This window comes from Accipiter gentilis, chromosome 30 (genome assembly GCF_929443795.1).
Source record: "Accipiter gentilis chromosome 30, bAccGen1.1, whole genome shotgun sequence".
NCBI lineage: Eukaryota > Metazoa > Chordata > Aves > Accipitriformes > Accipitridae > Astur > Astur gentilis.
Genome location: NC_064909.1, coordinates 5,762,322 through 5,779,594, shown reverse-complemented (window position 1 = coordinate 5,779,594; position 17,273 = coordinate 5,762,322). Strand labels below are relative to the sequence as shown.

At 37.8% G+C, this 17,273-nt stretch overlaps 2 protein-coding genes across 10 annotated transcripts in view; both read left to right on the top strand.

The window, feature by feature from the left end:
- SLC3A1 (solute carrier family 3 member 1) overlaps nucleotides 1–17,273 on the top strand; it is a 75,279-nt gene that overhangs the window by 19,891 nt on the left and 38,115 nt on the right. The gene's annotated exons all lie outside the window — the stretch shown is intronic.
- Nucleotides 1–17,273, top strand: part of PPM1B (protein phosphatase, Mg2+/Mn2+ dependent 1B) — a 63,531-nt gene that overhangs the window by 36,182 nt on the left and 10,076 nt on the right. For 6 of the 9 annotated variants that reach the window (XM_049833973.1, XM_049833972.1, XM_049833968.1 and 3 more), the window contains 3 exons: nucleotides 1,558–2,421; nucleotides 4,234–4,351; nucleotides 13,059–13,170. In XM_049833973.1, coding sequence (XP_049689930.1) covers nucleotides 1,558–2,421; nucleotides 4,234–4,351; nucleotides 13,059–13,170 — 1,094 coding nt within the window. The remainder of the gene's footprint in view (nucleotides 1–1,557; nucleotides 2,422–4,233; nucleotides 4,352–13,058; nucleotides 13,171–17,273) is intronic. The other 3 variants (XM_049833974.1, XM_049833975.1, XM_049833976.1) reach the window with 2 other exon arrangements.

Genomic DNA, 17,273 nt, shown 5'->3' with positions numbered 1-17,273 from the left:
GATTGGTACATAGAGACAACTAACTGTTACATAAGCATAGAGTTCAAAAGAGGCAAAACTGGTGAGCAAACTGTTGGGGTCTATGTAATAGTGGGAAATCTCGGCACTTCATGGAGGTCACTGTAGCAGAGAGGTAGTGTGGAGTTTGGATTATCTAGAGGAAAGTCCTCAAGTTATAGCCTAAAAAGGGAAGTGGGGTGCGGAATCTATCTGTAATCTTTTCCTCATTGCATTATACTGGGTTTTTTGTTCTCTTCTGTCAGAGAAAGCTGTGTATACTGAAAATGTGTTGAGATGAGGGGAATGGCAGAAGTAAGGATTTCTTAACATCTTTTTCTGACCTGGTAACAGACTCAAACTAGAACTAGATTAGCATGACTCTGTAGGCTTGGTGGGTGCTAGTGTGTTAGAGACCTAGTGACTGACTGCTCAGGATCAGTCATGGCAGAATTCTCTCAAATTCTTTTTGGATGAAGGTTGCTGTAACTTTCACATCCAGTCACTAAGGGTTTCATGGGGCAGTCATTATTGGCATGATCAGAGGTTGTGCTATCTTGAGTTTCTGAAGTTCTCAGAAAAGTACTATGGGATCAGTGGATTAAAGAATGTATTCTCTGCTGACTTCATAAAGTGCAAGGTGGTTTTTCAGGTCTACATAGGACAACTAAGTCTAGTACAGGAGAGGAAGTCAGAAGTCCTCTAAAGCCTTAACATAGATTACCTATGTTAATTGCATATTACCTGCAAGCTTGCTCTCTGGAGATGGTTCTTCTCGTATATTTTGAAGTAGGTCTCCAAATATTGAAGAACTTGTAACTTTCTGTGGATTATTTTCTTCCCTTAGCTCATATCTCTTGTAATTGGATACATTTTAAAATCAAGATCAATGCATTTTTTAACTTAAAATCATATGTAAGCACATGAACATCTTTTAGGCATGGTAGAAATGGAAATGTTGTTTTACAAAGGACTAAGTATAATTTCAGAGAATTCCATGTGAAGTTTTCTTGGATGGAAGTGGGATTTGCCTTCTTGTTTCCTTTGGCAGATGGTCTACATTCCCCTATTGTCACTTCGGCCATGCTTTACAAGAATACAGAATTAGCATAAAGCTTGCGAGACCAGTTAGTTCTTATTTATGAAGTATTAGATTTTTTTCATGACACAATGAAACTGGAAAGTGAATAGGGGTGATATGGTTGTTATTTTTCAAGCATGGATTAGTTTCTTGAGAGGAGGACAGAATTGGCAGCCCTGCAAAGGTATGTGAACTACTCTGCCTTCATATGGAGAGCTTTTAATTTTGGTGAAGTAGCTCTTTGAGACACAACACCCCACTCAGGAAAAAACACTAAAAATGCAGACAGGGGTCTGTAAGTTCATACTTCATTTGTGTCATTTATTAATTACTTTTTTTCCTCCCCATTATAGTTGTTGACTTTTGCACACATGCATGCTTTATCACTTGTTTTATAAAGAAACAACACAGTAAAGGGAGAACTAAACTTGTATGGAGTGGTGGTTTTATAAATAAGACTTTTCTTCTCTGTTTTCCAGATTCAATATTGCATAAACATGGGTGCATTTTTGGATAAACCAAAAACTGAAAAACATAATGCTCATGGTGCAGGGAATGGCTTGCGTTATGGCCTCAGCAGTATGCAGGGATGGAGAGTGGAAATGGAAGATGCTCACACAGCTGTTGTAGGTATTCCCCATGGCTTAGAGGACTGGTCCTTTTTTGCTGTCTATGATGGTCACGCAGGATCTCGTGTTGCAAATTATTGCTCCACGCACTTATTAGAACACATCACTAACAATGAAGACTTTAGGGCGACAGAAAAACCTGGATCTGCTCTTGAACCTTCAGTGGAAAATGTCAAGAGTGGAATCAGAACTGGCTTTTTGAAAATTGATGAGTATATGCGCAATTTCTCAGACCTCAGAAATGGGATGGACAGAAGTGGCTCAACAGCAGTGGGAGTTATGATTTCACCTGAGCATGTATACTTTATCAATTGTGGTGATTCACGTGCTGTTCTCTATAGGAATGGACAAGTCTGTTTTTCAACACAGGATCACAAACCTTGCAACCCAAGGGAGAAAGAGCGAATCCAGAATGCAGGAGGCAGTGTAATGATTCAGCGTGTTAATGGTTCATTGGCAGTTTCTCGAGCTCTGGGGGACTATGACTACAAATGTGTTGATGGTAAAGGCCCTACAGAGCAACTTGTTTCTCCAGAGCCTGAGGTTTGTGAAATTCTAAGGGCAGAAGAAGATGAGTTTATCATCTTGGCTTGTGATGGAATCTGGGATGTAATGAGCAATGAAGAGCTCTGTGAATTTGTTAAGTCTAGACTTGAAGTATCAGATGACCTGGAAAAAGTGTGCAATTGGGTAGTGGACACTTGTTTACATAAGGTATGTAACTGTTTTCTCCAAGCAGCTGTTCTAAAATGTTCTTCTGTTTAGATGGGTACAGTGTTAACAGTAGTTCCTGGCCTAGTCTTTCCCTCTCCCTCTTCCTTCCCTCAAATATTTGTACCCATTTGACTATATATCCTTGCTGAAGAGTATACAGCCTCATCCTTTGTGCCTGGAGAGGTGATAGCAATTGCAAAAATAAAGGTTTATTTTCTTAATGCTTGCATATGGTTCCAGCTCTAAACTTTGTGTCCAAATACAAAGTTTTAAAAATGAATGAATTCTGTGCATGGTGTCATGGGTTTTGGGGGGTTTTTGTGTTCAAGTTGGGCAGTGTTCATATCCTTTGCATAAAACCAGTGTTTGCAACATCTCTTCTTCAAGGTATGCTTTGTCTGTCATCTGAAGTGGTGTCCTCAGCTCATTGTAGTAGCTTAGATGGAGAAGCACTACTTTTGCATCTGAGCTTACTTGTACTCCTCAAATTTAGAGTTTGTTCAGAGCAACTACAGGTTGATCTACAAATGTTTCATAGGTATACCATTTCCAGCATTCCCTGAGAAGTGCAACTCCTACTAGTGCAAATAGAGTTCTTTCATTAGGCCACAGACCAAACATGAAATTTTGAGGAAAATATTAAAATTCAGAATTCTAACACTAAAGGGTAAGTAAACTTTTTCAGAAATATGGTATATGCTGGAATACAACCCTATGTCATATGATTGGTGTAAGTGTTGTGGCTTTTCTGACCAAGCACTTGACCAGCCTTGTTAAAGGACAGTCACTGTAGTATACTTTCAGTAAAACTGAGCCCTAACCTTGTGTTTATTTTATAAAGTCAGATCCTGGATCTCTGCAGTTTGTAACGATACTATAATGTTGTCCTCTGTCTTCAGGATGTGAATTGTACCATGTAATATTAACTGCAAAAGATAGGTGTCCCTATATGCTTGGTATGAAACGGAGTATAGAATAACTCATGAGTACTTCTGAAGGAATTTATTCTAATGTCAGACTCCTACTTAATTTCTTCAGGAGAAGGAGTTGTTGTGATAGGTGATAGGAACTATCCAGTAGGTTGGGTTTACACAGAAACAATATGTGGTAACTAATGGCACTTAATTTTTTTTTTGTATGATTTTAAAATCTTTATTTCAAACCAGGAGTTTAAATTATGGTTCTGCTGGATCTCCTTGTAAGAGACTTAGACACTGTGCTTTTAAATTTGGCTCTGGGTTATAATTTTGAAAATTAAATATAAGCAGGAAAGTGGTATCAGAGCTTACTAGTGAAGAACTGGCATTACTTTCTTCAAGGTGCTATGTATGAAACAGGTGCATGCTAATAAACAGACTTGTAATGAATGTAATGTCTTGTGTGAATGCTCTCAAACTGAAATAAACTAGTAGCTGGAGCTAGCTATTCTAGTCTAGGATAAGTATTCTGCATTTTGTCTTGCAGCATGAGTTGGTTTTTAACTTGGCTTAAGGTAACAGTAAATGACTGTCTAATTTCTGACCTGTTGTCTTGATATGATTTTTAAACAGTTGACATGTAAATAAAGTCCATTAAATATTTTAAACTTTAAGGCAAAGAATGTACAATAAAAATCAGTAAAACTAATTTCAGTGAGTATTGTTGGAGAACTTAGAGGTTCTTACTAATCAAAATACAGTTTTATTGCAAGGTTTCTTGTTTTCCCAGGTATATCTATAGTACTGTATCTGGAACAAGTAAAAGTGCGACTAGAATAGAAAAATGAAAAATAAGACTCAAGATACTAACTCTTCTTTTTTCTTTGCCATATAGGGGAGTCGTGATAACATGAGTATCGTACTTGTTTGTTTTTCAAATGCTCCTAAGGTCTCAGATGAGGCAGTGAAAAAAGATGCCGAGTTGGATAAGTACTTGGAATCACGAGTTGAAGGTAAGAAATCCATTTTGTTCACTAGAAATGACGTCATAGCCTTTTTGAGCATGAAAACAAAACTCCTGAAAGCCATCATGCCACTATATGTTGGGTCAAATTCAGGCGTGGTTGTATGTCTGAACTGTTATGTGTCAGGAAAAAAAATTTTTTAAGCCACGTGGTTATTGTATCCTGGTATTCCACAAGCATTTTCTTAATGTGAGCTTTAGGTTTGTACTTTATAGGTCAAAATGCAACCTTGCAAAGTGTTATATCAGCTAATTAAATTGTGATGTTGCTAATGTCTTGCTTATAAAATATTAAAAGGGATACTTGTGGTACTTGTTCCCTTTTTTGTGAAAGTTTTTGACAAAGAAAAAGCTGTACTGGGTTTTCATGAACGAACAACTTAATCATCTAATAATCCAAGCTTTTTTAACTGATTCTACTTAACACAGCTGTGACTTTGCACACTGACAAGTTTTTTAAATGTACTTCGGTGAAAACAGATTATAAATGTTCAAAATACCTATGAATGCAAGAGCCTTAAATCATCCCTTTGGATTCTGAATGCTTACCAAGTATGTGTGAATAAAAACCATATAATCATCTAGAACTTTTATGGAGGACTAAACTTGACTCCTAACCAGTTTCTTTTAGTCACTGATTTTATAACTCTTCACTTATCTAAAAGGTTGAATGCAACTTCTTCCCTTAAGGAGAAACAGCTAAAGGGAAGTTAGCCTGATTAAGAATGAAAGGCTTGTCCCTTGTATATTTATTGCTTTACTGCAGTGTTCCTAATATCAGAAAAACTGACATTTGAAACAGGCTTTCAAATCGTTGCTTCTAATTTAAAATATCTTATCACTGGTTAAGGCTGTTCCAAGGTCTGAAAACAACTATATGTAGTGGCCTCTTGGTCTCTTCAATCTTCTCAATTATTCTATTGATCCAGGTATAGCTCAGTTTTGGTAGTTCAGGGTTGATATTGAAAGTTTACCTCTTCTGTAATACTGTTCTTATGTTGGCACAGGTTTCTGCAGCAGCAACCCAGGCATGAAAATAACTGAGTTCTTCTAACAGTTTGTCTTGCTGTTACAAATGTTGCTAGGCTAATACTGTGAAGTAGCATCATTGGAGAGAAGCAGTCATCGGAGGTTTTGAAAGCCTTGTTAAGATTCTTTAAACTTCTGTAATCTCATCAGAAGAGTACTGAAGCACTGTCACCTAATTATGGTGATGCAGCTTATGAATCCATGTGTTGGAGCTCTAAGTTATAGCAACAGCATTCAAGGAAGGAAAGGGTTTACTGAAGGGAAAGCTGGCTGGCATAACTTGTATCCTTTCTTGACTTGTTTGAGGCCTGGCCTAGAATATTGTGATCACTAGATCTGTGCTTGATGAAGAGGTGGTCCCTTTGTAGATGGATAATGAACCCATGTAGCCTTAAATGTTTTGTTCCAGGTGCTGAGACCAGTGGTTTAGCTTTCTCCTGTAGTATTGCTGCCCTGATGATACTTTTTCTGTGTTCATATTGAAAAATGTGATATTGGCAGTCTACAGGACTGTTCAGCAGAGTTTCATGAAAGTAATTTTAAATTTGGGTGCCAAGGTGTTTGGGACTTTGCAGGTCAGAACCAGCATGAAGCCATCACCTTGAGACTGTAACAAGGTCTCGGTGACATGCAGCCAGAGCTGTGGTTTCTGAGCTTAAGCATTTTTTTATGAAAGAAGATGTGACTGACCAACCTTTCTCAACATGGATCTGGAAACTTTACAGGCACCCAAGCATGGTGTGTGTAATCTGTATAGGTGAAATACTTAATATCCTTTCTTATGAATATTTGCTAAGAATTATTAATACAGGACTCCAGCACTACCACATAGGAGATAGATGCCACTTCTGTTTCTTATTGGTTTTGGTTTATTTGAATCTGAGACACCCACTGGCTTTGTAACATGTTGTAATAGATACTGAAAGGATGTGCTTTCTAGTAAAAGTAGTTCATATCCAAGTAAGTAGCATTAGGTATAAATGAGAAGTAATCCTGCACTGTAGGTCCGAGGAAATCAGGAATCTTCTCAGACTGTGCAACAGCAAAAATCCCATAGCTAACCGTTCATAATTTTTCTTAACACTAGTTCAGTGTAAAATGCAACAGTGACATGGAAATGTAGATGATGCTGCCAATGTAACATGGTTGCTGTGGACAACTGTTAGTTTTGCCACTTTAGTATCAAAAATTCTCAAACCTATTTTAATGCTACAGATGACACTAATGGTAGATACTTTATTTAATTTTTCATTTGTGCGAAACAGCTGTGAAAATCACTCATGTTCTTTAACTAGATAGCTTTTTCTTTATTGCACTGTTAGCCAAATGAGGTAAACTCAGAAAATTTTTTGTATTTTTCAATGTACCAGTAATCTAGATAGTTGATGTAACAAACCTTAATTTTTAAATACATACAAGAAGGCCTTCAGGCCATGATACAAGTTATCTCTGAATTGCACTGCTGTTGTGTGTTGTGTCTCTCCATTTTGTTTAAATGGGATCTAAATTGGAATAGCTTGTATACTTGTAGTTTCTGTTGAGAATAGAGAGCACTAATGGTCACTTCAAATGCTAACTCTAGGCATGTTTCTCAGAACTTGGCTTGCATCCTAGGCTTCCTAGATGACACTAGTTAAGATAAAGTACACGAGCTGTTAATAGGTGCTGGGAGAGAGCCAGGAGCACTTACCTTCACTGACAGCAGCCAGGTGTGCATACAGTGGTTTACTGGTTAGTATTCCCAGCTTCTTGGTGGCTTCTCTCTCAGTTAGCAAATAGATGAAAAATGGACGGAACTGCAGTGTATTTTATTGCTTTAATAAGTGAATGTTGAGAAGATTAATAGAAAAGCTGTCAAAACTTCTGATCAGAGTGACTGGATTAACTGCGTATGATGTGGGAGGCACTATTTGCTAGTAACAATGCAGTGTTGTAGCATGATTGAGTTTCTACTTTAACCTATCAAAATAACTTCTTAGCAGAATTGTATTTTAGCTATGTTGTCATATTTAACAAATACTACACACAGAAAAGTGGAGAGTTTGTAGTCTGAACTGATGCAGAGCCATTCTGAATGTAACTCAAAATGGTTGTGAAGTGCTTCAGAGAAATGGATTGCTTCAAAGCTTGGACTTCTGTTGCTTCAGCTCTCCTTGATTGCTGCCTGCCCACCCCCCCTCCACCCAGCCCGAGTTCCTTGTGTCATTCTGTGTTCTGCTTACTGGACAAAGTGCAAGGCCTTTAAATGCCAAGTATTTAGCAAGGAATGAGAATCAGCATATTTGAGGAAATTCTGTCAAGAAGTGGAGAAAATAAAGGAAACAGACTTCAGAAATACTGAAATATTTACCTGTTTTCTAACATTTTTGTAGTCATAATAAATTCTATGATATTGTCATTTTGACACAGTCGTCTTAATTTAAAAAAAGTAGGACTGCAATTTTTACCTTACATTTGTGCCTTGAGTATTAATTCAGAAATGATACAGAGAAGCTTTAACAAAATGCTTCAAACCACTAAGCAGCATGGGGAGAGTTGTATGGAAAGATGTTGGATTCTTTTAAAAAAAGTAGTCAGATTTAAAGGTTTCAGTTGTGAGCAGAAGTACTTTTAACTTTAAAAATAAAAAAAGGGAGGCAGGGAGAGTATGATATCCAGTGTTGGAGTAGTAAGGAAAACTTTTGGAAGGTGGGAACATCTTTTTTGATCAGGAAAGGACAACTACCATAGTCACTTTTGCATTTGCCTTTAGACTAAGCATAGTCTGGAAAACAGTGCATAAGAGAGCTGTGCCTGAAAGGTTTAAACTGCCTTTAATTCTAAAACCTTAAAGCCTGGTAGATAAGTTGTGAGGTTGATAATAGGATTTGCTCATCTTTTCTAGTTATTTTCAAAAGACAGAAGTTGTATTTCTTTAGATGTATTCCAAATGTAGTTTACATCTTAGGATGGTTGTCTTCAGGGAAGTATATTCATTATAATGTAGTTTTGCTGTGTTTTGAAGCTCTGAATGTGGTAAGCTAAGCAGCTAAGTCCAAGAATATGTGTTCAGTTACAGCAAGTGACCGTATATAGTGAGAATCTAGTAGGTTTACTAATGTTTAAAATACCAGACTAGATTATGACTGTTCCTTTCAAAAGGCAAATAATGGATTTTGCACACAATAATTTAACATGAACAATGTTTCTTTATCTGTTAAAGAATTGACAGCTCACAAGTTATATGCAGTTGGTTGAGAGCCAATAACAATTTTATTTATACCTGTAGTAAAAACATTCTGAAAAAAATCAGCTTGCCTTAGAACTAGTAAGCTGCAAAGATAGAGATGTCAAACATACAAGCTATGAGCTTTCTTAGATACTCTCATCTTTCAGTAAGTGACTAATTTAAATCAGGGCAACATTGGCACTTAGTATAAAATCCTTTGGGGCTTCCTGAAGCAATTCTAGTTTGACCAGTGGTATTTGTTCTTAATGAATATACACTGTTCAACATGGAGTATTTTTTCTGTTTTCTTGTGGACCTTTAATTTCAAGCTGACTGGACTAACCTATCAAACTTTTTAGACAATAGGTTTTTTTCACTGCTACGCTTGGTCATTTTAAGCTCTGGCTTGGAGAGAGAGGCATTGTTTGAGGCATGCTTTTGTTGGTTTTTTAAAAAAAATCTGTATTCAAGAGCAGTTTAATACTTGCACATATAATATTTATAGTCTTTCTACATTCCTAAGTAGAATGCTGAGATACTGTGTATTTGTACAGTGAGTTGAGCTAGTAGTTCCATAAGATCTTTCCAGAGTTATTAAAAGAGAATTATTGTTTCCATACCAAAACAGAGTTTTTGTTTTAACAGAGTTATTAAAAAAACTAATTCAGCAAGTGATAGTTTACTAGTGGAAGAACTGTATACCAAAGCTCTTTTTCTAGTTTTGGTCTTGAGATTGACAGAATGTGTATAACTGCACTCCAAAGCTGCCAATTCAAGAGTATTCTGAAATACTTATGAGGTTGTAATCAGTAGTTTGTGATTGAGTCATGATGGTGAGCACAGACGTGATTCTGTTTTGAGTCACTTAATTGGTTAATTTCCAAAGTAATGCAGGTGTGTTGGACAGTAGTTAAGTTATGCTAGTTCAGCCTTTTCTTACTGCCACTTTCAAATGCTACTTTCTGTTTTGTTCTCTGTTGTGGTTTAACCCAGCAGGCAGCTGAACACCACACAATCCTTTGCTCACTCCCCCCTCAGAGCGATGGGGGAGAGAATCAGAAAAAAGGTAAAACTCGTGGGGTGAGATGATAACAGTTTAATAGAATAGAAAAGGAAGGGACAATAATAATAATATACAAAACAAGTGATGCATGATACTGTTGCTCACCACCTGCTGACTGATGCCCAGTCAGTTCCCGAGCAGTGGGCTGCCACCTCCCAGCCAACTCCCCCCTCAGTTTTATTGTTCAGCATGATGTCATGTGGTCTGGAATATCCCTTTGGCCAGTTTGGGTCAGTTGTCCTGGCTGTGTCCCCTCCCAACTTCTTGTGCCTCTCCAGCCTCCTTGCTGGTAGGGCAGTATGAAAAGATGAAAAGTCTGACGTAGTCAAAGTCAGTGCTTAGTGTAAGCACTTCTCAGCAACAACTAAAACATCAGTGTTACCAACATTATTCTCATCCTAAATCCAAACCACAGCACTGTACCAGCTACTAGGAAGAAAATTAACTCTATCCCAGCTGAAACCAGGACGTATGTTTTTTAGGGCTCTGAAGTTTGGTCACAGAAAGAAAATACTAGGCACAGAAGTCAGTTCAATTCTCTGCTGTGTTTCAGTTTATCTGAAAGGATGTATCAGACATGCAATTAAAACCCAAAACCAAACCAACAAAAAACCAACCAACCAGAAAAAAACCCCAAACACACTAACCCCCCAAATCGTAAATAGGGGCACATGTTCTATGTAGTCTTAAACAGTCTTAATAGTAGATGAATACTCAGTTACTGCAGTGAGTTGGATGGTGCATTTTACATATGTGGAATATATACTGTATATAAAACTGATTTGTCATAATCTTATAGCTGGAAATCAAAGGAAATGCTGGAACACAGAAAACTTGTAATGCTGTCTGGTTGGGCACTTGCAGTATACAAAATAGAAGTAAAATTTTGTCTGGATTTTCAAAATGCTTATCTCGGAGTTGTGTTAGGCTTTTAGAGAAAATTATTGTAGGAGTAAAGTAGTAGACTTTGTAGTGGACTTCTATGGATTTGCATATATGATATCAGGAAATGATTCTTTAAGTGTCTGAATTACATTAGCAATGCAGGTATAAAATTTTCTATGATCGTGTTTTGCATGTTCGGAGAAAAAATTAATTGCAGGGTTATTCTTAACATTGTAGAGATGAAGGTGAACACCTTGTAAATGTCTATAAATCTGTTTCTGAAAACATTTGATTTTTTTCTCTAGTGGCCTTTGTCAAACAAATCCACAGTGTGTCTGCTAATTGATGTGTAATGAAAAAAGGTCATGCTTGGTCGTTTGCTTTATTCTCGGATTTTCTATTAGGAAGGTTTTTTCTTTTTTAAGAGGGGACATGTTCTGGGTGAAATTATTCACCCTAATATCAGGACAAGGGAAAGGACATGGCCAACTCCACCAGAATTCCTGATTTGGCACCTTCTAGAAGTGGAGAGAAGGTACTCATGGTTCAGTTTAGCACTCCCTGAGAAGTGGTTATACAGTATGAAGTAAAAGGTGTCAGTGTACCAAGAAATATAGAGCAATCCTTAGTTTTGATTACTTTAATTCCCTTTTAAGATGATACAAAAATGTTATGCTTGCATTAATATTTAGTAATTGCTTACTTCTGTAGCCTTTCTTCTTACTAATTCTTGCTATTTGTCTACTTTTTGTATGTACAGAACCAGCTGTGCTCTTGGTATAAAAAGCAGTATATGCATAAGACACTGTCAGATGTGACTCAGCAAAATTGTATTATAGTGGTACAATCTACTTCTAACTAGGTAGAACTGCACAAAAGGATGCATTGTATAAGAACTTGTGGCCGATTTTTGTGTGAATGTGTATGGAAGAAGTGATCAAAATCCTAAGATTCAAGCATACATACTCAGCTGTCATTTCCTTTGCTAGCCATGATTCATTCTTAATGGATGGCTGTATGATAATATTACATAAAGTTTCATGGAAGAATGTTTAATCACTTCTATTGGTAGTATACCTAGTTTATTCATTGCAGAGATTGTATGGTGCTGACTTAAAATTGGGGCTTAGAAGTATAGTGCCTTATTTGTTACAGGGTAGTAAAACTATTCTAAAAGTAGAATTGCTTTTGGAGGGCTTTCCTACAGATCTTCCTGATACAGAGTAAGCAAGTACCTTGCAAGCACTGTGGTTTTTAATAGTCCTGAGAGAAGCCTACATATCACTTGCTTTTTAGATAGATGATAGACATCAAGAGAAGTTTAAATACCTGGAAACGTGGATGCAGTATTTAAAGTAGGTAGATGATGTGCTTTAGTACTAACTTCAGAAACTCAAATTGTAGCTGCCTCTGGCTTTAGTTGCAGGGTCCAAATCATACATCCAGAATATAATCAATTGATTGTTAAGAAATTTAAGTGATCTGTTTATCTTTGGTTAGTAGCCAAGATACAGACTGACTGAAGACTTTTTTTAGGATGGTATTTGAGAGGATTCATTCTTAATTCTTTTGTTCTGTGGCTCAAAGATTAATTTTTTTATCTGGAACAATGTCTACAGGAATGGCACTCCATTTCTTAATTTAGTTGATTTTCAGAAAAAAAATTGTTCTTAAAAATACATCACACACACATACAACTACAGTTTGTAGGTGACTTAGTGAACCTTTTTCTGCCATGGTAGTAGTTGAATGACTAGAGGATGATTACTGGAAGCTGGTAGTGTTATGTCTATGTGAATGTATACACAACTATTACACAGTCGCCTTACAGCAGCTTTGATGAACAAGAACATGTGAAGATTTACTTCAGTTTAGGTAGTTATTTTCCAAGGCAGAAGAACTTATTAGCACTGGACTTGTGTGTTACTTATGCTTTGAAAAATGGAATACCGTATTATTAATCGTTTGTTGTCAGTTCTTATTCTGCTTTGGCCACTTGAGCAATAATGGACTATTTTTTATATATGCCTCTTTGTTGCGTGATGGTCTTAGTGTTTATGCACTGGAGATTCAGGCCTTTTAGAGCACAAGGTGTTACTCACGATGAAGTATGACTGAATTTCTGGGAAGCGTTGCCTTTATGGCATGTAACTTCTGAGTATGTGTTGCAATGCAATGGGAGGGTAACTGAAACAGGCTCCTAGCTGTCGTCTTTTTGAAAGAGAGCAGGCTGCTGTCTCCAGGATATCATCCAGTTCACAGTCTGCTTCTGAGTTTCTCTGAGAGGGAATGGCTAGAAGTATGCTGGAAAGGCAGGCTATGGATTTGAATAGCTCTGTTCCACCACGCAAAGACTGTTTACCTAAAATGTAAAGAATGTTTTCCTGTTTGCATGTAACTTTTTCATAATGTCTTTGTTAAAAAGAGATAGTATCTTGTATTTTAGTGTCTTAAGAAATAATGGGTGGTATTAATTCAATAATCTAAGGACTTCTTCTGTTTTTAAATTAGAAATTATGGAAAAATCGGGTGAAGAAGGAATGCCTGATCTTGCTCATGTTATTCGTATTTTAACTGCGGAGAATATCCCTAATTTACCACCAGGAGGTGGTTTAGCTGGCAAGTGAGTACAGTACTGGAATTTCTTGAACTGTTTCATTCACTGAAACAAATACTTTTATTTAAATGTTTTAAAGCTTTCTTATTGTAATAGCTATACTCAAAGAAAAAAGTTGGTTTTTTATATTTTAAGCTAGTTTACCTTTTGGGCTACATAAACATTTGTCATTGTTCCCATTCCAGAATGGTAAGAAGAGGCAGATTGATCATATTCTGGTACATAACATACTAGTTTACTATTTCCGTATGGCCATTTTAAAAAATAAAAAATTCTTGGCTTTTTACTGCTTTACACTTGTTAAGAACTATCAATAATATAACCGGAATATCGAAATACCAGCTCAATTTTGCTGATGTCATGTTCCCTCCACCACCTAGTGTCCATTATAAGTTCGGGTCAGTGCTTGTTTTCTCAGCAAACATTCTCATAAGGAAATTGTTTTCCTTTGTTTAGTCTTAAACTGAATGTTAAATAAGCAAGAATATTGAACCAGGATATGCGTTTTACAACTTAATCAAAATAAACATTCAGAAATGACCATGGGGTTCTGGGGGGGCTAATGGTGATGTTCTAACAACCTATAATTTAAGGATTTTAATGAACAGAATTTAGGATTGCATAAACAATTGTTAACTGAGAATTCCCCATACAGTAGGACCTATTATTGCTCCCTGGCATAGGTCACCTTGTTCCTGGAATCTTTGGGTTTTTTCTGAATATGAAGTACTGTTCTCTGAGCATTTGTGTATAGATCAATTTTCATTGCATGTACTTAGTAATAAGCACTGTTTGTCATGATTATTTTTTTCTGGCCTTGAAAGTACCTGTATATTCTGGGACTTTTTCTCCACTTGTGTGTATTCCAGGCATTCAGAGAAGTGGTGGTGTGCCTATTCTTCTTAGTGCGTCCCAACTGCTGAATGAGTTGGTGTGGTTTGTTTTTTTGCTCATTAATAACAACACCATGTACTGCTTCATTATTCTGGAACCTCTGCCTGTAAATTCTATTTTAAATTGTTGTGACCCAGGTTATGCTTTTGATGGGCTTAAGTTCAGAATTAGCCTTTTGATGCCTTTCTCTCCATTTTGACTTCTAAAGTCCTGCCTCACAGAGAACTGACTTCAGGAGGTGTGCCTGCAGCTTTTAAGAGAATATCATACAGTATTAAGTTACTTTTTTCTTGGCCTTCAAACGTAAGACAAAGACAGGCAATGATGTATTTAGTTAACTTTACTTGCAGGATTGAGCTCCTGAATGGAGGTTTTGAAACAGTACAACTACACAACCCAAAAACTACCATGTAACTTAAAACTTCTGTCCGAACAAGAGACTATTCTTTGTCTTGAGATCTCTGTGATGTTACCAGGACATGAAGAATTCACTCTTTGTCCTCTTTGAACTCCAAGACCTGGCTCAAACAGGTTGCAGAAAGAGCCTGTGTGTGGCTGACACCCCTGTGTTTAGCACCAGTTATAGTTGCTCCTGGTTTTCAGTATGTCTGAGCTTGAGAAATGTAGTGCGATGTTACCTTCACTAGAGTATCTTTGCAAGCCTGTCGTGGTTTCAGCCCAGCCGGTAACAAAGGACCACGCAGCCGCTCGCTCACTCCTCCGCCCCCCTCCGGTGGGATGGGGAGGAGACGGAGGAGAGAAAAGGAAAAGGAACTGGAACCTCGAGGGTTGAGATAAGGGCAGTTTACTGCGACAAACACAAAGAAATTACAACAACAACAACGGCAATAATGAAAAAAAAAGTTTACAAAAAGAGTGATGCACAGTGCAACTGCTCACCACCCGGGACCCGACGCTCCGACGCTTCCCCCCACCGAAAACAGAGACCACCCCCGGCCCGCTCCCCATTTATATACTGAGCGTGATGTCCCATGGTATGGAATAGCTCCTTGGCTAGTCCAGGTCAGCTGCCCCGGCTATGCCCCCACCTCCCAGGTTCCTGTAAAAATTAACTCTATCCCAGCTGAACCCAGGACAAAGCCTTAGGAACCTCTGAAGTAGCTCCACCTCTACTGGCATTGTATGCTTCCCTTCAAGCATCTCACTTGTGTAGAAGCCCCTACTGGCTCATTCTTTGAGACAGGAGATTTGAAGGTGTCAACTCCGCTGTGGTCACTTGATGGTCGTGTTTTATCCTTTAAAATCTTATTCTTCAAAGACTCACTTCTGGCTTGACTCGGATCCCCCTGTAACTTCAAATGCTGCTAAAAGAATATTCATTTGTTGCTGAAGAAAACAAAAGACCTGAGCCACCCTGTCACTTGAACGTTAGTCTTTCCACTCAACATCTTGCACATGAGTTTCCACATGAAAGGAAATTACAGAGAAATACACTGTTCAAAGAAAGAAAAGTAAATTGAAAAGATAGAACTCCCAAGGGCCTGAGTTTTAAGTCTGATTTAAACTCTCTGCAGTGGCTATTGACCGCTTCTGTGGCAGCCTTGCTTGGACTGTCTAGGTGTTTTCTGTTATGTTGGTGTGAGGTGCCATTGCTTTCTGTAGTACAGGCATTTGGTCAGAATTCTGCCATTCCACCATCACTAAATGTGGAACTAAATGGAGAGAATGCTTTCTTGCATCGTCTGCAAAAAGATTTAGTTTCTTTTCTCAAAGAAAATTTTCCATCAGTGCTGATGGATCCCATACTAGCTCAGCCATGCTGCCCTTCTAGATTTCTTCTTAAAGCATTGACTTCAACTGGTGTGCCCTTGGAGAAGTTGTTCTTCAGTGGACTTTTCTTATTGGACATAATTCTTGGAAGTGTCACTGTCAATTAAATTCTGAACTTCTTTCCTGGAGCTCATTCAGGCAGCCCAAAACCTTTGCATGTGAACAAGCATAAATTGCATATATACCAGTGTCTTGAGGCTTCAAGTTCTCAGGTGTATCTGTTGTGCCTGCCTTCTGCTTGTCTTGGTGTGGTATGTCTAGATAAATGCTGATTTCATCATCGACATATATTGCCTCTGAACACATGATAGCGTGATGTCTTTTCAGTGTTGTAGGTTAGTGGTCATTCTGAGATTGGATGCATTGTCCTTTGCGTTCACTGGTCCACAAACCATTTCCCAGAGTTCTGAGTATTTTTAGTAGGTAATGTTTTAAGTGCTGGATCGTGACTGGAAAAATATATTTTGCTGGACACTAGATACTGAAATCACCTGATTTATTGCTTTGAGAAGTGGACACACTTGCAACATTCTATTCAAAAACCGAACTCTTCCATTTTGAATGTGCTTTTGCTTGCATGGTGCGGACATAAGAACCTAATCATACTAGATCAGACGAAGGATCATTCTAGCTCTGTGTCCTGTCCACGGGATAGCTGAAAGTAGATGCCTGGGGAAGAATATAAAACCAGGAAAATAAGTAAAATACTTATCCTATCATTATTATTTTGGTTTTCAGCTTCTTACAGCTGAGGTGCTTCCTGATCTTGAGGTAGTTTATGTACTCAGTGACTTAGAATTTCTCTTCTATGAAGTTAAATGTGGTCAGAAGGATCCTCACCAAACTTGTAGCATCCTCGGTATTCTGAGACAGAAGGTTCTGTTGCATCAAGAGCCATCACTGTCTATTTTTGAGACATTTGCTGCTGTGTTCATCTGATGACCTTGTGCTCTTTGTTTGGCAGAGTCAACAGTCGGTGCTTATCTGCATTCTGTAAGACATCATTTTTATAGATGTTGTCCATGTCCAGACTTGAGGGTTTTAGTTCATGTAGCGTTTTTTGTTGTTGTTGAAGCTGTCAGTAACTTTGATCATATTTATTACAGTTGTCTGAATGTTTCCCTGTTCTTACTATGATTTTAAGATGTAGAGGCATAACCTTTTTCCTTTTGGAAGTCTGTTTATACTTTGGGGGGTTTTTTTGAGAAGCTTTTTGTCTGCCTGTGAAGGTGTGGCACTGCCAGAAAAGAGTCTAGCTGATCATATTTTCGTTTTAGTTTCTATGGTGTGAACAGACACTAGACAACACATCTCAGAGGTGATATACTCTGGGCACCACACTTCAAAAGTTCATAGGCAAGTAGTAACCTGTGTATATGTAATAAAAACGGAGAAAAACCCAACTGTCTTCAAGTTCCATATCC